Below are 25,996 nucleotides of genomic sequence, written 5' to 3' on the forward strand. Positions count from 1 at the left end.
TTTGAACTGAACCTCATCAGTAATGATTGGAACATTGGCAGCACAGAAAGAACATTTGGAGCCCAAACCAACATTTTTGTAAACTCTGACAAATCAAGTTAACCTGCAATTAATATTTCCAATAAGAACACTTAATCATTGGCGCTGTGATATCAAAAGGTCAGCAGTAGTGCCAAATTCATAGAATTATCGCCCAGCTCTATTTCAACAAACTATCTGCTGTTTACGTTTTGCAACCTTCTCTGCGGTTAAATCTGGACAGCTGTGAAAATCTGATAAATGATGCATCTTCTTGTTCAGCACTTTGAGGCAAGCCATGAATACATTAAAGTGCTTTTAAAATGTTACACCGAGACAAGACTTTTATGGAGGAAATGAGCTCCAGAGGATGGTTCACTTTATGGGAGAATACCTCAAAATGTGACACTCACAGCCAATGAACTTTCCAATCATAGTGTTTCCATAGGCTACGCGGTTTGGCTGGGATTTCCCTATTCAAGTCACATATCTGACCAGATCATTCAATATGTTGAATTAGCAGCTATTAAGATCTAAATCGGCTGTGAATATTAGAAAACATTTTTTATATTTGTACACAAGAAAGGCAAGGTTCTTATCATTAAATCATTGTGACATTATCTAACCCAACTAGCAGATTGTTTACTCAGCCTAGAAGGTTAGTTTTTATGCCCTGATTTACATTAAGCTTGGTGTAAGGCTTGGGTCGAGGGAGAAGAACCTTTTATTATTGTTATTATTATTATATTGCATTATTTTTCTCTCAAGCGCTGTTCAAGGTCTGCCTTCTCAAGAGCGCCCTTCTAGTTTTGATTATTTCCAAGAATATTATTACATTCAATTACGGGGGTTGAAGGGATCACTTGATATGCATTGATTTTGGTTGAGGGTCTGGAAAATGCCGAAGCCCACTCTCACCCAACTGCCTCTTTCCTATAACACTGTAATCATGTTTCTAATCTACATGACAAGCAAATGCAAATCGACCACACACATATTGACTTCCTTTAAATGGTTTCCAGCCTGCTGAGGAACAGTACATTAGAATGTATAGCAACGATTTAGGGGGTAAACCGTGTGGAAAATATAAAAGAGAAACTACAACTCAAGATGGAAATGTATTTAGAGAAATGGTTTCCTGTTTTAAGGTAAATAGCAAAGTGAACATATTGTAAACATTTAATTAGACACTTTGAAATAGCAAACAAATCATTCACCTCTGTTGTAATAATATTTATTATTTTTTTATTTTAAAACAGTATTATTTGAATCTGTACCGTGTAGTGTGACTCACTCTCAACAAACTTGTTTTAATACATTTTTTTTTTTTAAAGTATATAGCAACTACCATGAGACTAAGTAGAAGAAATGTTGTTTAAACCAAATGCAAATCCCTAGCCCCTACCTGCACCAGAATCCCTTTCTTAGTCCCCCAGAGGATCATTTGACATTGTTACAGCAGAAAAGAGCCAAAGACTGCTTAATGTTACCTAAGCATGCACACAAAAAGCACTAAAGATACAAAAAGAAATTATGATAAAAAAAAGTTTACATTTGACAAAAATACACATCCTGTAACAGTTCTGAGGATTTAGCTGCCAGGTGTATTGCACAGTTTTTAACGGTATATATATATATATATATATATTTATTGCACACATTGCACATAGTTGGTATTCAACAACAAGAGGTGTTATAGTCTGTGTTGTTGTGTGTGTGTGTGGGGGGGTCTACTAGTAAGTAAAGTAAGTAAAGTTTATTTATATAGCACTTTTCACAGAAAGGATTCACAAAGTGCTTCACAGTGAGATCACGATAAAAAGGAGAATACATGGTGTAAAACAAGGAACACACAGCTACATATACACATCAAAACACAACATCAAAACATAAAACAAACTGTCAAAAAGAACCTTCACCTTTACTAAAAGTCTGTCTAAACAACAAGGTTTTCAGCTGCTTTTTAAAAGGCTCCACAGAGTTTAAAGTGCGCAAGGAAAGTGGCAGCGCGTTCCACAGTCTGGGGGCCACTGCTTGAAAGGCTCGATCCCCTCTGGTTTTAAAGTGCGTGTGCGGAATGACCAGCAGGCATTGGTCAGAGGATCTAAGAGAACGTGCAGGATTATAAAGTTTCAGCAGCTCAGAAATATAGGCAGGGGCTTGATTATTTAGAGCTCTAAAAGTGAGGACTAGTATTTTAAAATGTATCCTGACACTGACTGGGAGCCAGTGTAGTTCTGCTAAAACTGGTGTGATGTGCGCTCTTTTACTAGTGTGGGTTAAAAGCCTTGCAGCAGAGTTTTGAACAACCTGGAGACGATGAAGATCCTTCTGGCTCAGGCAAGTAAAGAGACTATTGCAGTAGTCTAGGCGGGATGAAATAAAAGCATGAATGATCATCTCTAGTTCCACCTTTGATACTAAGGTTCTCAGCTTTGAGATGTTCCTCAACTGGAAAAAGCAGCTCCTGATCAGTGTTTTAGTGTGTTGTTTAAATGACATGGTTGAATCAAAAACAACACCTAAATTCCGAAGACTTGACTGGGTGGACGAGTCAAGGCTACCCATGTGGTGGCTAATAAGAGGGATCCGGTTTTCTGGAGCAATGATCAGAGTCTCTGTCTTGTCCGAGTTAAGTTGGAGAAAGTTTTCACTTAACCACTGTTTGATGCTCGTCAAGCAGCTAGTTAAGGAGGACAGTTTGTGTAGCTCAGAGTTTTTGAAGGTGCAGTACAGCTGGATATCATCCGCATAAAGATGGTAGGAGACATTTTGGAACTGGCTAGGGGGCCGTGCTGGTTATATAGTCTGACCGCTGCAGTTAGGGTTAGGGTCTAAGTTCCTATAAACCACGTCCATCATGTCAAACGTTCCCTAGCGTACACTTTCTGTCCCCTTGCTTCTCCGCCCCACACTCAGCTGTAACCCCCAGTGAGTCCTGGTGGTGGTTAGTCCTCTTGTCACTTAGTGCTCACTGTGGATTTCTACATGTGCGACTGTGAGCGTGACGACAGCCAGCAGCTTGAAGAGAATGAAGAGAGAACGAAGAGCGCCTGTTCAACCCGTACAGCGCTCCCAAGTTACACAGACTGAGGAACACAGTCTGTTCTTCTGCATGATTCATCATCTTTTCTGTGGCAGCTGCTTGGTGAAGCTCAGTCACTGTAATCCTTTCCAAAAAGATATACTTTATAATATATTCTTGCCTGGGCTCCTTTACTGTATATTGTTGATTACAGAAAGCCAGGAATGGCTTTCCTTTAATTAAGTTTACAACGAATATGTTAAAATATATACAATATAAAGTTGTTGGGCGTGGAAAACACAATAATCTCAATAAGCGGTATACAAGGTTTTGGAAATTAATATTTCATTAATATTCGACTTTACATAAAGACTGTTCATGTTCCAATTAATGTAAACCACCATATGACCTACTTCCTACAGCTGGGACCTCACATTATCACACACATTCATCACATTATTTTTCCAACTACAGCCATGTTGTTAATGATGTATAAAAGTAATTGCGATTCTCCTTTAACGCATAAACATTGTTGTTTTTTGGCCACTTTAGCCAAGCCTTGCAAACTGTTTGCTTGTTTTATTTTGTACAACACAAAGGACATTTTTTATAAACTACAGTAAAAACCCAAATTGAGACGCGTATTCTTATACAAATGCTCATAAAACCTAAATAATAACAGCTTATCCCACGTCATAATCAAACACTATACATGCATGATATACCGTTTACACCACCTGTATTAACTTTGGAATATTGTCATATCTGAAATAATAGTGGAATAACAATATGTGTAGTCAATGACATTTTCACAAGTATCTATTTGAATCTGTCATTAAGGCCCCCACCATCTTCAGGTGACCCCGGAGTCATCCGCTGTATCATTATCAATCAGTACACTGCGCACACTGTTTAAAACGACTCAAATTCCCATGTGGCATCTGTGTCTAAGAACCATAGAGAGGCGAAGTCCCTCCCTTTCCGGGGGACCTCCATGGGACCTTATTTCTGAAAAACGATGTATTGAAGTCAATGGAGAGAGAAAGATTACCTTTCGATCCCGTTTGAATTGTGCCACGAATTACACATATGATGTTTGTCAATTCAAAAGATAATTTTGAAGTCAAAAAAATTAAAACACTTTTTTTTTTGTGAAACCGCTCAATGAACTACATCTCCCGTCTCGCACCACACACCAAGACGGCCGTCACGTTGGAACATTTCACTTCTTTCTTTCAGAATGAGGCGAAAAGAATTAAACGAGGAGAAAATCACTCTGGGCATGCTGAGAGCTGTACATACAGAGAAGGGGAGTTAGTCGGTTCCGTAAGAGCTAGCATGCGGGACCGGGATTCTGGGATTTGTAGTCTTTCTAGTTGCGTATTTTTCATAGTCTTATATTTCAACAGTTTTACGACAAACTGTGACTTTTCTGACATGGAATTTATCTTTTAAATTGACAAACATCATATGTGTAATTCGTGGCACAATTCAAACGGGATCGAAAGATAATCTTTCTCTCCCCATTGACTTCAACACATACTTTTTCCTAAATAAGGTCCCATGGGTCGGAAGTAGAAGGGCGGGACTTCGCCTCTCTATAAGATAACTTAATAAAGCCTTTTTTCTTGATCTGTACCCAAGATCATTGAAAGACTCTCGCTCCATCATCTCTTTCAACAGCAATCTGCTCAGTTATATGTTGCCCAGTCTCTATGTAGCCACTGTACATGTATTAGTCATTAAACAGTTTATCCTCCAGCTTGTTTTGGATTAAATTGGTAGCCCACGAGTCGTCCTGGGTTACTCATATTTGAGCGAAATCTAAAACCACCCATCTCTTTATTCAACAGGGTGCTGTTTTTTTGGAAAGGAAAGTGTTTCTCATTTGATTTCTTATTTTTGTTGGCCGACACACCAAAACATTTGCTTGCATGTCAATTTCATTGCTTCAAAAATGTTAAATGCAGTCTAAAAGTTCAAACTGATTTAAACTCTGCCAAAATGATGCAACAACATTATGCAGAAATCTCTCTGGGTGCTAAGTGCTGCCCCAAGGTCGATGAGAACAAACTAACCTGTGGTGAACACTTAAAGCAAGCTTCATTCAGCCACATTCAACAGTGCACAACAATCGTTTTACAATGTATTCTAAAATGCAAAACCCTGTAATTGAAATTGTGCATTAGTCCTTTCTTGCATGGCACTCAGATCTTTAATGTAACTTTTCAGCAGAGGAAGGTTGCACAGTCCATTAGGAGCTGTGACCTTCACAACGGCAACCGATTGTCTGCTTGCTGCCTGTTGTAGAGAAGAGAACAATCTGCCCCCAGCCATCTCTTTCCCAAAAGACCAGCCATGATTCATGCACCCTTATCCCTGATGTGACCCCCCCCACACACACGGTCACAATGTACTGACACACATAACCACAGGGCAGTAAAATATTCATAAATCCCCTTCGAGTCAGCAGCACAGGGCAAGGCCATTACTTCTGCCATTGTTTGAAAAAAGACAAATTAAAAATCAGCTTAGCTCCCACAGAGGAACACAGTGACACGCTTTTGGAGGGCTGAGCTGGAGTTATGTGCTGCTCCGAGTGACCTCCACAGTCAGTTTGACGGATTTAAAGCACCCGTCCTCCCGCCCTCGTCTTTCTCATCTCGCTCCGACTCACCCCATGGAGGCTCCCTATCTGGCTTAACTGAAGGCCTTTCAGAAGATGCACGAGGGCGGGGAGAATGTGACATCTGAATCGCTTCTTGCGGTAAATACATTCATGGCACTTAGGCGAAGGGTGGCCATAAATTCCCTGTAAAACCGAGACAGTAAAAGAGTGTAGATAGGCTGCTTCTGCACAGATACCAAGCCCAGAGTTCAAACTGGTAATGGCATAAGATGTGTTTACAGCAGCAAAATGTAAGGAACCCACAAAGAAATCTCACAACTCACTGCGTCCATCATGATGTCACTTTCAAAAGGTTTATGGATGGAAAAAACGTATCTAATAGATTTTTAATGGCTCGAGTGGAATAACTTTTTTAGCATCAGATATTAATTTGTTAGGCATCTCTTTAAATTGATTAGTTAAAAAAATAGTGATGACTCCATCTGGTGCTTTTTGATTTATATTTGTCCGTAAGTGCCCAGTATGTTAAACCTCATTCAAATTGAATATATTTCCATAAAACCTGAAAGCAATCGAATTTTAATGTGAGACATTTTGATTTATTTTTTGGTTAACAGCAGGCAGAGCTGAAGGACCACTTTGTTATTAAAATACCTCATTTACATCAAAATAAGCCCCTAACTAAAATAACATTTTTCTGATATCATAAATAATTACAGATGAATAATGGCCTGTGATTCATTTAAAGAACTACAGCAGTTTTGACATTATCACAGTGAGAAAGTAATTCACCCAATCAGCAGACACACGAGAGAAACTAGCGTGATAAATAAAACATTTATCAATATAATGATAACACGTTTGTTTCATTCTTGCAGGTGGGGCGGAGGTGGGAGGATGAATCATCATCAGTGTTAATGACAGTCATTAAATAATCCTTCCTGACACCACAGGTTGCATTTAGTATACAGGGTGCTGCATCTTAATTAGTTTCATCTTTGGATTCTGTGTTTTTAAGACCTTGACTACGACCCAAGGAGAAATGATGGTTGCTTTGTACACAAGCTATTCCCTTTTGACTTTCTGAAACTAACCACACAGCAAGATAAGGAAACAATTATAACAATAATATAATCATCCGTTTCAATGCATCTATTTCGATTTCTTTAACGATCATTTACTAATGGTGGATTACAACTTCAACTTGGAGGGTACACTTAAAGGTAGGGTAGGTAAGAATGGAGAAACCAGCTTGAGTGCGCTAAAATTTGAAAGTACGCAGCCAAAAACAATCTGTGCCTTCCTTCAGACTTCCTCACAGAGCCCCTCCTCCAACACACACGACCGAGCACATGACCAATGAGGGCACGAGATAAGTTTGTGCACAGATGGAAGGCTGACTGGCAGGTAGGCCATCCAGTTACTTTAGCCGGGCCGGCTCAGATGATTGGTCGTGCTTTTTACGGTACCACTGCTTCCACAGATAAAAATGTTTATGTATTTATTGTCAAAGCATTTAAGATATTCATTGCTATTGGGATGTTACTGTAAAAGCATTCCATGGAATATAACAAAAAGTCTTTCTGAAGTGAATTACCTACCCCACCTTTAAGGATGCTGTGGTAGTTTAAACGTGCTAGACTGACTAGCTGCAGATTGAATATGTGGAAACTACTGCTCTCCGGGTTTTTCTTGATGACAAAAAGCCTAAGATATAAATAAATACATGTAAATAGCCGTCTTTTGTAAACACAGTACTTTTTGCACACTATGTGCAGACATCTTGTTCAACAGGCTTATGCAAGATACCTTATTCCTATATGTTACATTTAGTTTGTATTCTTACATTCCCACCTTGGTTAAGCACGCTCCCTCCATATAAACTATTAAAGCCCCCTACACATGCAACGTTTCTGCTGTTCCACGAGAACCTGCAGAAGCCCATTCCCTCACGCTGCCCTCCCCTGCTCTATGGCAGGCAATTCGGAAATGTCAGACATCAGAGTTATTGAAAGCATAAAATGTTTCCTGCCCTGCCTGCTCGCTCTTGAGAGGGGAAAACAATGTGGCTTGATCTATGACGCCCTTGCATGCAGGATTCTTTTTCTTTATCTCTTGCAGCACTGCGCAGTTAACATGACAACAGCTGCCAGGTAGACCATCATATGAATTCATGATATACTGACAAAGATACGCACACATGCTAACACACAGGTGTAGACGTATTGCAAACAGAAAAGATAAGGGGTGAAACAGTGGAAACGTATCTCACTGTCAGTTCTGTGATCTTGCTTGTTGATTTAGCGGAAGAAATGATGACCATGGATTTATTTGGTGGTTTTTGTTGTCCGAGTTCCTTCCGGGAAAAGATTGTCCCACTCTTGACCTAACAATCAGCCCCTCTGTTGTTTCCCCGACTCAGACTGCAAGGAATCTGGGTGTGACCCTAGATAACAAACTTTCCTTCACTGCAAACATCGCTGCTACAACCCGCTGCTGCAGATACACGCTTTACAACATCAGGAGGATACGTCCCCTCCTGACCCAGAAAGCAGCGCAGGTTCTGGTCCAGGCTTTCGTCATCTCACGCAACTCTGCAACTCCCTCCTGGCTGGTCTACCTGCATGTGCCATCCGACCTCTGCAGCTCATCCAGAATGCAGCGGCTCGTCTGGTCTTCAACCTTCCTAAATTCTCCCACACCACGCCGCTCCTCCGCTCCCTTCACTGCGTACCATGCTGTGAATGGATCTGGCCCTTCCTACATCCAGGACATGGTTAAACCGTACACCCCAGCACGTGCACTCCGCTCTGCATCGGCCAAACAGCTCGCTGCACCCGCACTGCGAGGGGGACCCAAGTTCCCATCAGCAAAAACACGTGGGTTTGCTATCCTGGCTCCAAAATGGTGGAATGAGCTCCCCATTGACATCAGGACAGCAGAAAGCTTACACATCTTCCGGTGCAGATTGAAAACTCATCTCTTTAGACTCCACTTCGAGCGATAGAATTACTAACAAAGCACTTATATACTAATAAAGGGCTGGCTTATCTAAAGCCAGTTGAGTAGCACTTGACATGTTTGGCTCTATGAAACCTGATGTACTTATGATTCTGTTTTCTTCAAGGTTGTATCTTCCTGGTCGAATGCACTTATTGTATGTCGCTTTGGATAAAAGCGTCAGCTAAATGCAAAGTCATGTAATGTAGTGGAGATAGAGCTGATCTGTTCGCAGCCTAGAGGACCAGAGAGCTGCTGTCAGGTGACCCTGTCCTCTGTCAGCTTCACTGTCGCTCTCTCTCCATCACCTCAACTCTAATTGGTGAGGCTCATTGCAGCTCTCCTGAATTTGAAACGATTGAGAAGCTCTCTGCCTTACACATAATAAGGCGTTAACGACCAGATCTTCAATCAAAAACAGTTTGTCAGATCGTTTTGTACAATTTTCAGAAGGTTAAAAAAATAACAAATTGTTCATCAGGGGTTTAAAAGAGAGAAGCTGTGCAGGTGGGAGGAAGTAACGAATTATGTGCATGTCTATAATATGTAGAGAATTATATTTGTCCTGCACAAAGCGTACTGTGCACATGAGTGGGATAGCAGCCCATAAAAACTCCCACATGCTCTGGATGGTGTCCTGCTCAGATGTATACATTTAGAAAGTACATATCACAGTGTTTTAATTATTCTGTGTATGTTAACAAATGTATATTATTACCTGTGTGTTAACGCTGGTTTATTTCAATACAAGGTTAAGACATTCTCAAAAAAAATGCAAATCAGCAGACGAAGAAAACGTATTGAACTTTACATGTGTGGGATAGGGCTGAGCAATTAATCGTATTTTAATCTCGATTACGGTTGGCACAATTACGAAAACAACGTAATCTAAATAAAACGATGTTTTTTTTTTCTTTAAATTGGTTTTTCAGTTGAATTATACTTTCAGTAATCAACTGTTAAAAACATATTGTTCCAAAAAAATTTTTTTCTATAAATGGATGTTTTCAAAGTAAATGGATAATCGTTTTTAATAATCGTGATATCAATTATTGACCAAAGTAATCGTGATTATGATTTTTGCCATAATCGCACAGCCCTAGTGTGGGCTGTATTATTTTTATCATTTTCTTTTGCATTGTTTCGGTATGTATTTGACTGCAGTTTATACACATGTTGTTGCATGGGGTTGTTTCATTAGATGCATTATATTGTCAGGTTTCTCATAAGAGTCTGACAAAACCACAAGCTTTAAAATGTTTTGCATAATTAAGAAAGACTCGGAAGCAAACCCTCTAAAAAAACGATTTGAAGAAGTAGTGATTTTGTCAAGGCTACATTACATTTAAAGGTCCCATGTCATGCTTTTCCGGTTATTACCCGTCCCCTTGTGTGTTATGAAGATTTTTCTGCATGTAAACGGTCTGCAGAGTCAAAACCCTCAAAGTACACCCTGTAGGGAGTAAAACTCTAACACAGAAAAGACCTCCCCAAAACGCCTCGTTGGAGATACGTCACTGTCCATTTGGTTCTTCCGGGTAACTCATGATGTCATGCGTTACCCGGAACGAGATGGACCAATCCGTGGAGCCGTTACGTTAAGCCCCTGCTGATTGGTCCAAATTGACCAATCCACGGACTTCCTCACACACACACTCAGTGCAGGCAGCTCTGCTGATCTCTCCTCCCTGGCTGCAGGCTGATAACAGACAGTTGGGATCGCGGCGAAATTCTCTCCGCAGACCCATTCTCTCTGCAGACCCATTCTCTCTGCAGACCCATTCTCACAGCGTTTATCAAACTTTTTCTTACTCAATATCAAGCCACACTTATTGTTTTTACTTCGGCTGTGACTTTGTGTGTGCTCAGGGTGAGTTTGGCTGTGTTTCGCTGTGTATCGCTAAACAAGGAAACCACACCTCCACTGAGCTAAGCGCGATTCACAACGTCCCGACCAATCAGAGCACACTGTGCTCACAGGGAGGGTGGGGGCTGGAGCTACTGGAGCTACAACGAGCCGTTAAAGGCAGAGAGTGAAATTCAGTGAATACAAGTAGTTTACTAGACCCTCCAGAAAAACGCGATTCTGCGATCGCAGAATTTACCGCATAATCAGCAAAATGGCGCAGATTTTTAAAAGGCCGCATATTTATCAAAAGGCCGCATAATCCCCGCATTTTTCCACAAAGTTGAGAAGGAAAGAAAGTTAACTCGTCTTGACGTGACGTCATCAGCTCGCGCGTCACAGAATGTAAACAACAATGTATAGAGTGAACGTGTGGAGCTCACACGATAGAGAAAACACCAAGATGAACAAATCTAATCCATCTCATTTACCGACGAACATTTCTACTAAAGACCGGGCAAAAAGTGGGGGGAAACTATTCTGCACCCCGTGCAACTGTATGTTGGAGCATAAGAGAAAATCGACGGTGAGCCTCAACCTCCAAAACCCTTTCGAGGGCTACAAGAAACGAAGTGAGTAGCCTACAAGATTGAAGCTGGTCAGATCACGAACGAGTAAATGAAATGAAAACAGAATGAAGCGGAGAAGTGTGTGTGTGTGTGTGTGTGTGTGTGTGTGTGTGTGGGGGGGGGGATGTGTGTGTGTGTGTGTGTGTGTGTGTGTGTGTGTGTGTGTGGGGGGGGGGGGGTGTGTGTGTGTGAGATTAAAATAGCCCAATTGCTTTTACATTAAATAAACATTGAATGTGTTTAATTGAATGGTAAAGGGGTTTAACGTTAGTGGCAGGTTGTGTGTGAGAGAGAATAAATAAAACAGCCCAATATTTAAAAAAATTGTTCTTCTTTTTTCCCGCATATTTAGCATATTTCGCAACTTCCCGCATATTTAGCAACTTCCCGCAATTTCACCGCATAAAATCACATAAAAACCCCGCATTTTTAATCGCATAATCAAGGATTTTTGCCCGCGTTTTTCTGGAGGGTCTAGTTTACAGAGATGCTGTTTGAGAAACCAAAGTGATTTTGGAAAATTGCACAATATAAATCTATTCTAGTAGACCTCAACAATGGAATTATGATCAGTGGAAATGGCCATGACATGGGACCTTTAAGCAGAGACTGGAGAAAGATACAGCCGAAGTTGAGAGCTTTTAAGATGTTGAGGCCAACAAAGGGCATGATTTCTGTAAAATGTTGTACTTTAATGCTTGAAGGAAAAAAGTTATCGCTCTCCACTGACATTGAGCAAAGAGAAAATAAATGAGAGTCCTTTATAAACATAATTGGTAGACTTCTTGAAGAATTTAAAGTACAGGTTTGCCTGTCTTTCAAGTTGTTATACTTTTATACCAGTTGTGCCAATTTGAAAAGATGAAAATGTTTAATAATGAATTGTAGGTGCTGCATAAGTTCAGATCACACTTTGATAGGCTTAAACAACATGTGGCAAGTAATTGGAATAACCTCTTTCAAAGTTTTAGAAGTTCAGGACTATATCCTTTACAAATGCCCATGCTTTGTAGAGATGTATTGGATGTCTTTCCTCAATAAGTACTCTCCTATGCAGCTGCTCAATGTGTTATAACCTTGGTTTAATGTTTCTTCAGTGTAAGCATGCCTATCTCTGAATGATCACACAAACTTTGCTCAAAGCTGTCCTCAATTATCGCTCTGAACCCATATGATTATTTGTCGTTTTGTATTTTGGTTGCTTAGGATCTGGTTTATCTTAGAAATAACACTGTAACAATGGCCTCCTGCTGTATTGGTAAAAACTCTAAAAATGGGAGCCCTGCAGTTATTCTAGCTTGGGAGTGATCGTGTATTCTTGTAAGATATTTAACTTCAATGTTAACCTTAGTTGTGCCGTGCCCACCCCCTCCAGGACACCCTGTCCTCACTGTGCAGCACCTTCAGCGTCAGGCTGCTGCACCCCACCTGTCTCACGGAGAGATACCGCAGGTCCTTCCTTCCTGCAGCGGTCAGACTTTACAACCAGCACTGCCCCTAGTAGACCCTCCTACACACACACACACACACACACACACCACAACACAGACTATAACACCCCCTTGCTGCTAAATACAAACCACCTTTTTGCAATATGTGCAATATGTGCAATATGTGCAATATATATATGCTATTAATAACTGTGTAATTTATACCTGGCTGCTAAACCCTTGTTACTGTTACAAGGTATCTATCTTGTATTTTGTAGATTGTGTAACTTGCTGCTGTTAAATACCGTCAAACTATGTGCAATATATACTTTATATATGCCATCTTTAATAACTGTAATATATACCGGGCTGCAAAATCCTAAGAACTGCTACAGGATTTGATTTGTAGATTTGATTTGATCTGTATTTTTGAAAATTATGTAACTTTTTATCTTTTTTTTTTTAGCATATTGTTGTTTGTTTATTATATTATAACTTAGTACTTTTTTTAACGCATTTAAGATATGCAACACTAAGCTGTCTGTGGCTCTTTCCTGCTGTAACGCTGCAAATGTCCCCTCTGTGGGACTAATAAAGGTATTCTGATTCTGATTCTGATTATTTAGCCTTAATTAGCTCTATATGTTGTGTTACATAAAGATGGCAGTTTGTTAACAAGTCAACCAGATAGAGACACACAGGGTTTGGCTGAATTTAAATGTTTTTTGTTTAAATGTAGATTTAAAAGCCAGTGATTGTTCCCTTTAGATATCTCAGCCCTGATCCATGAAGATCTTTCCCACTGTGCTGCTCAACATTACAAGGTAAACGACATTGCACATTTAAATGCAGTACTTTGAATGAACCATAATGGTGTCGAACTACCAGATAGATCCTGTGTACGTGTCCACTTTCTTGAAGGTTAACACCTGTATTCAGGAATACATTAATCAGCTGGGGGCCAAGTTGACATATAGCACCATAAATAATGTATAGAAATACATAATGGATTTAGCAGAAAGGATTGGTTGTCAAATGTCACCTCCTTCCCTAAGACATGCTACAAAAGGCCGGCTTACACGAGCCCATCAGGCATGACGGGAACAAACATGATTGCCTCGCAAAAAACAATGTGTAGCCCAGACCCAACCCATGTTTAAGAGAAGGTGAAACAACAACAACAACAAGAACAACAACACAAAGCCAGGGAATGGCTCGTCACCCAGCCCATTGATGTACATTTTGTTTAACCTTGCCCATTCTGTTCGACTCAAATATATACTGTGTTGTCTGCAGATGAGGAGTGCGCGTTGCTCAGCACAAATCAATACAGCAATCTTTAGAAAAATAGATGATTGGATAGATAGATGAGGGATATTCCTTCGAGGAGTCCGCCAAACGATACAGAGCTTACGGAGGACAGAATGGGGGGAGACTGCAGCAGACAGAAAGAGAAAGAAGGGATGGTCAGAACGACATAAGGGAGAAAACAAGAAAAGAGTGACAAGAGGGAGGGAAAGAAAGGGTTAAAGACCAAGATAGGAGAAAAAGCAAGTGATGGGGTAGAGTTAGAAAGAGACAGCATGCAGGAGGACAATGAAAGCAGGGCTGTGCACTACCCTGGAGGCGATTGTGACACACACACACACACACACACACACACACACACACACACACACACACACACACACACACACACACACACACACACACACACACACACACACACACACACACACACACACACACACACACACACACACACACACACACACACACACACACACACACACACACACACACACACACACACACACACACACACACACACACACACACACAGTGAGTGAGAGAGATGATGAGTGGGGATGCAACAGATATAAAGAGATGGTTAGGTACAAGCGATGGAGGAAGGGGAAACTCATTGGCCATCTTTGTAGATATTCCACGTCTCGATTGGAAAAGTCCTCCGTGTCTTTATGGGCCGACACATCTGGATAGCGGCATCATTTAGATCTCACTTAAAGAGGACTGCTTTTCCCATCGATTTATCTGGGCTTTACAGCCACGGTCCACGGCTCTCTCTACAATGCCAGGCGCAAATCGGTAATCGTTTGCTGATCACTCAACAGTCACAGCTGAGCCAATGGAGAGCCAAGTCGTCTTTCCGACATTGAACCGCCTCCAGACGAGCCAAAGTAGGCCACGAGGCTCTGAACTGAGAGATTCCTCCCTTCCTTTTAAAGTCTGTGGTGGTTCTGCACTGCAATTACCAATCAGTGGAAGGAAGTCTGCGTCATTTCAAAGCAATATGTCATTAAGGATGTTGGATTCTCTGAAGGACACACACACACACACACACACACACACACACACACACACACACACACACACACACACACACACACACACACACACACACACACACACACACACACACACACACACACACACACACACACACACACACACACACACACACACACACACACACACACACACACACACACACACACACACACACACACACTTCTCTTGCCTCTTATGAAACTGTAGCTGACTAGCTGTGTGTGTTGCCATAGGAACTTTATTTATGTAATCTGCACTGAGGACAACCGAGTTTGGATGTAGGTGCCGTACTTCACACAAGGAAGTTGTTCATTTACTTGCTCTGTATTCCTCCATCTTCAAGAGAATAGAATAGCATGTTGCTGTGTTTTTAACATGAGGATTCACTGACAGATTAAATGTAATAAAGCAGTGCATGCAAGTTAAAGGGGCCCTGTTTTGGCTTTCCCTTTCCTGTAGTATGTTATATATGTTTGTGTGCATGTAAACAGTCTGCAAAGGCTAACATCCCAAAGTTGAGGGAGTTTTTATATTTGTTCTACGACTGAAAACGTAATAGATTTCAATACATTAAGGAGCATACTAGGGCTGAACGATATATCGTGTCTTGGCGATAACTGCGATATGCATATATATATATATTCACATCGCAGGGACGTGCGATTTTATTCATTTTTTTATATTACTTAAAGGAAAACTCGCGCGGCTCTCATGTCAGGGGTACTTGAGTGAGTGACATGCAGGCTCTGCATGCACAGCAAATCACCAATCACAATCATTCTTGATCAGATCACAGCAGGCCCCGCCCCGCTAGTTTGCAGACCATCAAAACACCGGTGAAAAATGAGCGAGGCACAGGAGGACAATACCGGCGAGAATGAAGATTTACTTCCAAAAAGAAAAGCAACATCTGCCATCTGGAACTATTTTTGATACAAAAAGGTTCTTCTCTTCTTCATTCACAGATGAACCCCCTTATTTGAGGGTAAGCAACATGCATTATCATGACATGTTAGATCATGACTTAAGGTATGATGAGTCAACCAGTTAAGATCCAGACGTCCGTGACTAAATTCCTTCATCCGGTTAAATATAGTTTAAAAAACCGCAATATATATCGCAGGGGAAAAAAATATCGCAATGTCAGTTTTTCTCAATATCGTGCAACCCTAGAGCATACAACATAAAACTTTGGTTAAGTTAATTATGTTTATTCTTTATTGGAAAATAGAGCGAACTCAAAAGGAGCATTACCTTCTTCCATTCGAGGAAACGTTCTTTTGATTCCTGCATAACCGTGTCTACAAATTGCCTCGTCTAACTAGTGTTTTTTTAACATTATTGATGAACAAACCTTATTGAATGTGAACTGTGGTCATTAACTCCAACAGCTCTGGGCGAGCAATACTTCATGATGTGCCAGGTGAATACTATTGGAACAGTTAATAGTTAGATTCATTCCATCTCTTTCCGTTTATTGCCCTAAAGCGCTCTCCATCTCCAGCCTGAGGTTTAATGGCCGCTAATGTGTGGGTCGGGTAATTAGTAGAATAGCAAAAGAGCACAGAGCTGTGAAATGATGGAAGTGCTGGGTAAAGTAGTTTCTTGTGCTCTGAACAGACTATAAAATATGTATCTTAATGGCATAGAAAGGGGTTTCAGTTCTATTTTTGGACGAACAAAGGGCCTGAGTGGCTGGTCCACAGAGCAGCAAAGTGCGCTGCTGGATCCGAGCAATTCCCCTGATTTCTCTCCACAGCAACTGTTATTTTATTCACAAATCCCAGTGCAGATAAAGACGACAAAGACGCTGAAATAGAGATTCAAATCAGGGCTGCACGATTTGGGGAAATGATATAATTGCGATTTTTCTGACAGATATTGCAATTGGATTTGTGATATTTGTTTTTAAGCGACCCAGCGGAAGTTTATTGTAAAATGCGGCCATATCTCCGGCTAGTAGGGATGTCCCAATCACCTTTTTTTGCTCCCGATCCGATTCCGATCATTTGATTTTGACAATTTGCCGATACAGATTTTTCCCGATCCGATCTTTATGCAATGCATTGAGAAAAAAAAAAGAAAAAAGCATTCAAGTTGTCCCTTAAGGTTATTTTTTTTATTTAAATTGTATATTCTATCCAACATGGATATAGCTTCTTTTTTTCACAGCAGCATTGGATCAAAACAAAATAAAGCTTATCAGTACTCTGCTTACTGCTACAATTAGACACTGCGCCCACTCTGTTGCCAGATTTGAGAGAAATAAGCAACCAGGTCTATGAAAACAAGCCCCAAAGAAGCAACACATACATGATGTTCTGTAATTTGAAACCAAAACTAAGGCCTCAGGATGACTTTAAGACTTGAACATGGTCATTTTTTTTTTTTGTAACATTGAATACAACAACAAAAAAAGTATTTATATATATAAAAAAAATTTAAAATCCCGATCCCCGATTTTTTTCTCCCGATTCCGATCTTTTAGAAATCACGGGATCGGCCCCGATCCCCGATCACGTGATCGGATCGGGACATCTCTACCGGCTAGGAAGGTCGTATCAACGTGCTCCCGTCTCTAGCACCCCCGCAGACGAGCTACGAGTGAAAGAACTAAACTTACATGAAACCTCCGTTGGGTTGCTTTAAAGTCAAGCTTCAGTTTAAGATTCACCCTGTCATAGAAACATGTGATGGAGCATTACTAACCTGACTCAGATGGTTTGTTTCACCAAACCATCTAGGAAAGCTCCATTGGAAGCCATTTGGAAAAGTATTTGAAAAATACTTGGCAGGTGATTGGATCAATCTGTCTATCACCCACTATCATGGGCCACTTCTGATTGGTTAAGAATGACTGGTACATGTGGAGCACAGAACTTCTGATTGGTGTGGATGACTGACACACAAGAAGAAGAAACAAAAAAAACGTTTAAAAAAACCAAAACAAAATCGCAGGCTTTGCGATTTGATAATTGCATCATTTAAAATTGCGATTTCTATTTAATATCGATGAATCGTTCAGCCATAATTCAAATGGTCTCGTTTTGAGGTTATTTAGACTCATTACTACTTATCATTATCACCAGAACACGCTCAAAAAGCAGGGATATTTAGAAGCTTCATCTGAGTCAATGCATTTCGTTATTGATATTCATTTAGCTACTACAGGAAGTATCCGTGCATCTGCATGCACATCTAACCCTAATGACATTCTATTGTTGGATATTAGCATAGAAGAAAGACCTGCATCACGTCAGTTTCTGAATATCCAATATAAGGAAATAAGAAAATGACCTAAAAAGAACAAGTGTAAAATAGCAAATTGATAACCAGCACTCTTCACCTCATGCAAGCCCATGTCTTTTAAAGGTTAACATATTCATTATTGATCCTTCACAGTGATGAGCTTTGAACCAAAATATTCCTAAAAAACGATTGCATGAAAGACAGCGTCAGTCTTCAGGTCAGACAGATGGTGTAGTCCCTTGGAGAGTACCATGGCAACACACTGGCTGCACAACTAGCACTACACTACTTACCGTCTACATGAAACATAAATGATGACAAGAAGATGTATGCTGATACTCCTCCCTGGGTTTTACTAATGCAGTGCAAACGAGTGCTGTCTGTGTGCAGCGAGGCTTTTTGAGACAGAGCAAGCTCCAGTCATAGGCACAATTGTACGCTGGTGTGTGACTGTGACTTCTCCTTGCTTCCACGAGGCAATCAGGAAAAGAGGAGTGCGGTGTGCTGAGTTGTAGCCAATACAGCTGCTGCTTTCCTGCTCATTTGGGAGTGTATAGCATTCTTTCTGAATGGTATTTATGAAGGACACAAAAGGGGCATTTGGAGACAAAGGCGGTTTTGGAACTGAATGGGCCAGCTCCCTTGCACCGCCAGTGTTCTGACTCCAAGTGCTGTTTCAAGAGAGACGATATGAGGTAATTATGTAGGAGAACCTGCAGGGGGAAGAGAAAGAAGGGAGAGGAGCGGAGAAAGGGAGATGGGCCGGGGCTGGCTCAGTGTCTATAGAGAGCGAGACCACAGATAGCACCATCTGCATTCTGCACAGGCTCGGCCCGTCTGTCTGGCTCCATGCTGCCTTGAATAAAAGCTGGCGCAGAGACAGACAGCAGCAACACAAAAGTATTCAGACGTACAGTATAGTCAATCAGAAACTGGTCCTCCCACACAAATGCTGGGGTTCAAATTTCACCAAAGAATAAATTGTGAGACTGCGAGTGTTTACCCAGAGATGGGCTTTAAAGAATGACATGTCAACAGATAGCTGATGGCACTGATATAGTAATATGAGCCAGACTATCACCAACAAACAAAGTGTCACAGGTTAGATTATATACACAGAATTGACAGGATAATGATGGCAATTAGTGGCACCTTTTTAAATAGTTCTCATTGAGTCTTGAACATATTGTCCTGAGGGATTGTAATTTGATGTTAAGTCAGTTTCCTTGTTTCTGGTACTAAATGTTGCCTTTGTTAATGTATGGAGCTGCTTTGATGCAAGAACGTCAGACTTGATCTGATTATAAAGTCATATTTATAGAGCTTCCTACATTAGATCTTTGGCTCAACATGCATATTTTTATCAAACAAAATCATTAAAAATAAGGAGTTGAAAGATTTAAAACGTCTAGATAAGAACACCAAAGGAGGATAATATGCTAATAGGTTCAGTATACAGGACCTTGCTTTTATTGAGAATAATACAATATATTACAATCAGTATTTAGCTTCAGCTTTAATTCATTTCAGCTAAGTTTAAGTGCAGTTTTATCACAGAGTTGAATTGCTGCACTCCTGCTAATAAGAGTCCCTCAGTGTGTCGCTGGCCCCATCAGTAAGAAGCAGTAAAGAAACCAAAAACAATCCCATGATGGGCTTCAGTGTGCCTGATCCAACATGCTGCCATAGAAGCACATCCCAGTCAAAATGGCAGAGAAGCTACTTACTACTAGGATATCCAAAGAGCGGTCAAAGGGCCTCTTACCTCTCGGATCTTGTCTCGTTTCTCCTTGACGTCCGGCTCCGCAGGCTCACCATCGCTGACACCCACCACTTTTGGCATAGGGACGGGTGGCAAAGGTTTCGGCCCCGCATCCTTCTTTTTCAGTTCCTCCATTACTTTGTTTTTCTCAGTCTGGATCTCAGCCTGCAGCTCTTCACGTGACTTCCTCAGCTTCTCCTTGGCCTCTTGCAGTGCTCGCTCGTGGTCTGCTCGGATCTTGTCCCGCAGGCTCTCCTCCTCCTCCCTGTGTGGGGGGGGTAGGTCAAATGCAGAAGGTGAATTTTCTATTGTTATTATTTTTCACATTCTTTGTGCCCGAAAGCTAGATGCTAGTGTTCCCCGAGCCTTGCTCTTTTGCAAACTAATTAATAATGAACTTTCAGATGGAACACTGAACCTCTGGGAAATAGATGATAGACTGTGTTGAAGATGAAAATAAGGATGTGTTTGCCGTGTGAAATAACACCTCTGCCCAGTTTGTGACACTTAAGATCTATAGAATATCAAATGTGATACCATTTTAGAGTGTTTACCAAAAAAACTGATTTCTCATCCTCTGCAATTAACAGCTGCAGAAAACAAGACAAAATCACACCCAAAAAAAGTCTCTGAAGTCTCCACCACGCTGCAATTACATCTGCTCCAGGAAGGAGGGCAGGTGCAGAGGAACACAAGGAGAAGTCAAGCGGTGCCAGAATGAGAACATCATCTTTGGTGGTAACAAGCCCCAGGGTGCTATAACTACTCTACCCCATGAGGACATGGGTCGGTAATGAAAAACAAAAACAGCAGGATGCTGGAGCAATGGTGACAGGAGGACAATGACACGGTACTGTTCTTCTGCTGTAACTAAAGGGAGATTTAAAAATCATCTTGCATGGTGTTATGTGGGTTTACATAAATACAATCATAGTCAAACCAAACACTGTGTCAGCTGTTCTATAACCATTCATCTTTAAATGTTAAGGTCATTTCCTCTGTATTAATCCCCTTCAGGCAGCTTAGGAGTAAAACGTGTAAAAGTGTAAAACGTTTGAATGTCTTGCACGAGGCATCATACTAAACTATAAAACATTACATTAAAGGAATGGAATAGAGAAGAATGTAACAAGGGACACAAGTCAGTCCCATACGTTTTTATCAACCCGGTTGAACTGCTTAAGTTGCCTTAGTTCAAATGATTATATGACATATTAAGGATGAATATGTGCAACAGTTTGTGCCACTGTTTCCCTCACAACTCAACAGTGTTTCAATGTTTTATATGTCAGTTACAATAGATATATGAGATATCTTGAATTGAACTGCGTGCGTCACCTGACTGCAAACATGTGAGTTTGTTTATTAATCATCTTCCGTGTGATAAACACAGGAAATGTGTTTGGAACCAGCGACCTGCTGTGATCCGTGTGGACTCAGCTGCAATCCTCCACAGAGAGACACAGCTCCAGGAAACAATGCTGTGTGTGTTTTACTCAGGCTGTACCCTTTGACACGCCTGCATATGTGAATCTGTCGTCTGCCAAGAGAACAGCAGTGTGGGTTGTTAGAAGTCAAAATGAAATGATATATTAAAAATACTTTTTTGACTAGCATTTAGACCCGATAACCAAATATGGTTTTCAGTGTGTGTAAAAATGCTTAAAAACTAGTCCAGTGTATTTAAAATGTTATATTATGTTTGTTTATGGCTAACTATGGCGTCTGTGGAGCAAAAAGAGATTGTCTAAACTGCTGATTAAGTCTTATTTGTTTCTTAAGAAGTGTGCTGTTGTATCATCCTTAGGGATGGGTACCGAGAACCGGTACTAAGTCAATACCGGTACCTGATTGGACGGTATCGGTATACCGTTAAGCCGCTGGACAAACGGTGCTGCTATCGGTATATCTGTTACGTCTACTTCCTTAGTTTAACTTTAAACCATTCTGGTTGGTTGGCAACCCTCATCACGTGTGATGTATCCGGTTTGAGACCCCTCTGATTGGCCACTGTAAATGCCACTCCTCATCTCTCTCAACAGCGCTCTTATTATTGTTGAGAGACTCCCGCAGGCATGGCGGACAGAGCGAAGCGATCCAAGGTCTGGGTGCACTTTAAACAAATGTAGTGGCGATAGTGCAAGGTGCAATCTATGTACTCAATTAGTTGCTTGTAAAGGGGGTGACACAAGCAACTTAATGAAGCATTTGCAACCGAGACACTCATTGAATCTAAAACGGTGCTAGCGATACTGCTAGTGCTAATAGTGCTAGCGGGCTTCAGCCTCGCCGTGTGTAAATGTGACCTGAGCGAAGGCTCGCAGGCAGGTTAGCTGCTGCGCACGGGTAATATGTTTTGTTTACCTGGGTGCAATCTTGCAGGCACATCGCCTTGTCTTTTTTTAGTTTATTAACACCAAATTATTGAAAAGTATCGATAAGAGTATCAAAAAATACCGATACCGATAAGCAGTACCGGTAACGGTATCGATAAAATCCTAACGATACCCATCCATAAATTCATCCTGCTCTTAGCCCTTGTGGATTTTGGTTTGTATTTAAACTTTTATTTTCCTGTGTTTTACATGCACTCACGCACATCCATACATTGTCTAACGTTAAAGCTGATCAGGAAAAAGGTAGGAGCAGATGTCTTTATTGGTAGCTCTGGTATGATGAGACTATAATGTGCAAGCTGAGCCATTTTAAGTGTTAGGGAGGGTTTGGTGGAATAACAGAGAAACAAAATGCACATGATTGATGAAGTGAAAGTAAAGGTCTTTCATGCATGGACACTGGTGGGTGAGAGACTTGCGCTTGCAACCAGATAGTGCTTTAAGAATGCATTACAAAACTGAAATATACAAGCAAAACATGAATTTAGGGGACCTTGTGACTTTGAACTATAGGCAAGGGGGGGATTTAGAAATATCGTAGAACACCGTATACACACAAAATGAGGAGAACAAACACACTAAGGTTCATGGTGAGACACCAAGGTACCAAACGGAAACAAGTGAGGAAAATAACTAAATATAAGTTCATGTGGAAGAAGACACATAAATGCAAGAAAGAGATTAATAAATTGTGAAAAATAGGGCTAGGAAACTGGAAAGGTTGATGCGTGATCAGCATGCATCAAGCATCCATTTGCCAATGTCGCTTATCCTGGTCAGATTAAATTGGGGCTGCATCCTTTCCCAGCATGCATTTGTATCACAGTATGTGAGCAACCGCAAAAAATATGTTTAGGATACGAAGAATAACGAGGAATCACAATGTGAAAGGGAGCCATGAGCCAACGAACTGAGACTGTGACATGAAGTCGATGAGAAGTGAATGAGCGAGACGACCAGGAAACAGACAGACGTTTCAAACTAATTATCCCTCAAACAACAGCATGTGCATCCATTTTATAATTCTATCATTCATGACTCTGAATGTGGGGCCAACAGAGACCAAAATAAAACAGCTTCCGAGTTATGCAACATCGCCCTGGAAACAACTCATAAATATTCATAATCCCAACTCAGCCTGTCTGACTTTAATTGATGGAACACATATTTTGCAACATCAAGACGGCAATTAATGTGTGTATTTCTAGTGCCAGCGAATGCATGCAAGGATGTTTCCAATATGCTGTATTTACTTTGTGGGGATTTCTAGTTAACGTGTAATACATGCGAGTGTATTGAACATCCCAGTGTGCGATACAGCTTTGTGGGTACGTTGTGTCTGATACGTCTTTTTATTCTGAGCCTAAAGTCTGTGCACGCATTCTATCTAGAGGTGTCGGTGATAAGATGGAGTGCAATGTTGCAGTGCGTTTGTGTCTGTGTCTCTCTTTCTATGACTGTGTGTCTACACCCAGGGGGTTTCACGCCTCCTCTGTATGCCATCCTCTGTAGCTCTGTGAGTGAGTGTGCCCTCAGCAACATGCATTTAAATGTGATATTAGGATGGCGCTGATGTTAGATGACTAGAATGTCTGTATGCGTGTTTGTTCACATGTATGTGTGTTCATGAGATGCAAGGGAGCATGACAAAAGAAAATGAGGAGGTTAAGTTGACACAATCGTCCCTAATGGGAGGCGATTCTGCTCCATGAATGTGTACGTACACAAAGAAGTCAGCGCGTTGTCAGGGAAACACAAACACCGTCGTTGCAAATAACGCAAATGTGCATGTTTCGAAATAGTGCACACAAGCAATTCGGATGCAAATTGATTCCTACACAAACATGCAGTAGCCGTCTGCGCGCCCCCCCCCCTCCTCCTGTTTTAATCTCAAGTCACTCTTTTCTCTTCCTCGAGCCATTATCGTACTCACTCAAGCATCGCCAGGGATTCCCTTCGAGTCTCATACAATGTCAAACATGCAATTAAGAGCACGTCAACAGCTGCCTGACTCAATTACCTCCTCAAAGACAGCGTGAACTGCAGCTACAGAGCAGGTGACCACGCCTCCACCTTTAGCTTGCTCACATCTTCCCACGCCCCCCACTTCCCAAGATGTGATTAAGGCAAGGAAAACCCCACCTTCCTAATTAAGGCCTCCAGTAATCCCTTCCTCCTTTTTTTCAAATCAGCCTTCCTGCCTACTGAAGGAATTTCTTCTTCAGTGGTGCCGAGAAATCTGTTGCTCAGAACGCCATGGTAACTGGAGAGAAGCTGCAGTTGCCTTTCTGCCTGTTTTATCCCCCTTTTCCACTAAAATAGTAGAAAGGTTGGTTTTTTTTGGACACACAGGGCTGTTGGCAGAGAAGAGCACGCTAGATGCCAAGTATCCATGGCAACAAATAGAAACCCACACAAATATTTTTATAGAAATAGCGAGTTAGCCATTAGAGTCATTTATGCAATTCATAATATTACTGGGTTATTAGGGCCTCATCTCACTTTTTTATTGATTAATCTTACAATTATTCTTTAAAAAACCAAATCATCAAATATTTAGCTGCATTATAATACTGAAATTATATTAAAATGGTGATGACATGGATTAATTAAACCACCATGGTCATACGCAATCACTATAATCACTGGCGATTTTTTTTTTTGCTTTAGTATGTGGTAAGGAATATAATTCAGATGATTTAGAGATTGTAACAAAAGTCACTGAATGAGGACAGTCAGTGTAAGCTATGTTTTTAAAATAGTTGAATATCAATGTAGATGATTGAGATGTTGACAAGCACCTTAAACACGGGCGCAATGAAAAAACAGTTTGAAAATCTATTTTGACTTCTTCTAACAGAAAGACGTGTTGCATGTTGATAATAAAATCATTTCATGCTTGGGTGCAGACAAAAGTTAAACAGCTGTCTTTCTGCCACTGCCTTCTTGACAAAGTGTTCTGGGATCGTCTCACTTCAAGTGTTCATGCGTTAAACCACGTACAAGGCTGCAGTGCTTCCCACCAAAATGTGATTCTACCTGTGGCGGTGGCATGGAGGAGGGGTTAGAAAACCAAGGGGCTTTAGGCAAGCGCATCTTTCGCTGTTTTCACCGTGGACGAACATAGTGAGGGAGCTGTGGATAAACCTGAGTGGCCCTAGTGTCTGAGTCTTAAAGTGGACCTATCATGCTATATTTGAATAATATAGTGTAGGACCATACCTATATAAGGCATATTTATACTTTTTATTTTTCAAAATACCAAACAGATCATGCATTTTAGCCATTCCTCATTTCGCTCAATTTAACACTGCCTTTGGATGGGCTGATTCTGTGAGAACAGCACCATCTACAGGCCTGGCATATGTACTGCAGCGTCTCCAGCGCTTTCCAACAGCAATGTCCGTGGCTGTCTCCTCCTGATTGGTGGAGTTGGCCCAATAGCCGTAGCGCCACTTCTGTGACGTCACAGAAGTGTTCAAATCTGGATCAGTCTGTATCAGATCCGTTGCAGCCCCTTTTTAAGAGATTTGGGTATGGAGGAAAATAGAGAGGGTTTTGTTTTCTGACACTTGGTGAGTTCCCTGGAACACCGGGGGGACACATATTCATTTATAAAAGACGTACAGAAGTGCATTTTGCATGATAGGTCACCTTTAAATG

The 25,996-nt window shown here is 41.0% G+C and overlaps 1 protein-coding gene across 1 annotated transcript in view; it reads right to left on the reverse strand.

Annotated features, from left to right (window-relative positions):
• man1a2 (mannosidase, alpha, class 1A, member 2) overlaps nucleotides 1–25,996 on the reverse strand; it is a 121,382-nt gene that overhangs the window by 78,710 nt on the left and 16,676 nt on the right. Inside the window, exon 3 of the mRNA XM_079666137.1 lies at nucleotides 19,941–20,202. Within this exon, the coding sequence (XP_079522263.1) occupies nucleotides 19,941–20,202 (262 nt within the window). The remainder of the gene's footprint in view (nucleotides 1–19,940; nucleotides 20,203–25,996) is intronic.

This window comes from Notothenia rossii (genome assembly GCF_949606895.1).
Source record: "Notothenia rossii genome assembly, chromosome: 2".
NCBI lineage: Eukaryota > Metazoa > Chordata > Actinopteri > Perciformes > Nototheniidae > Notothenia > Notothenia rossii.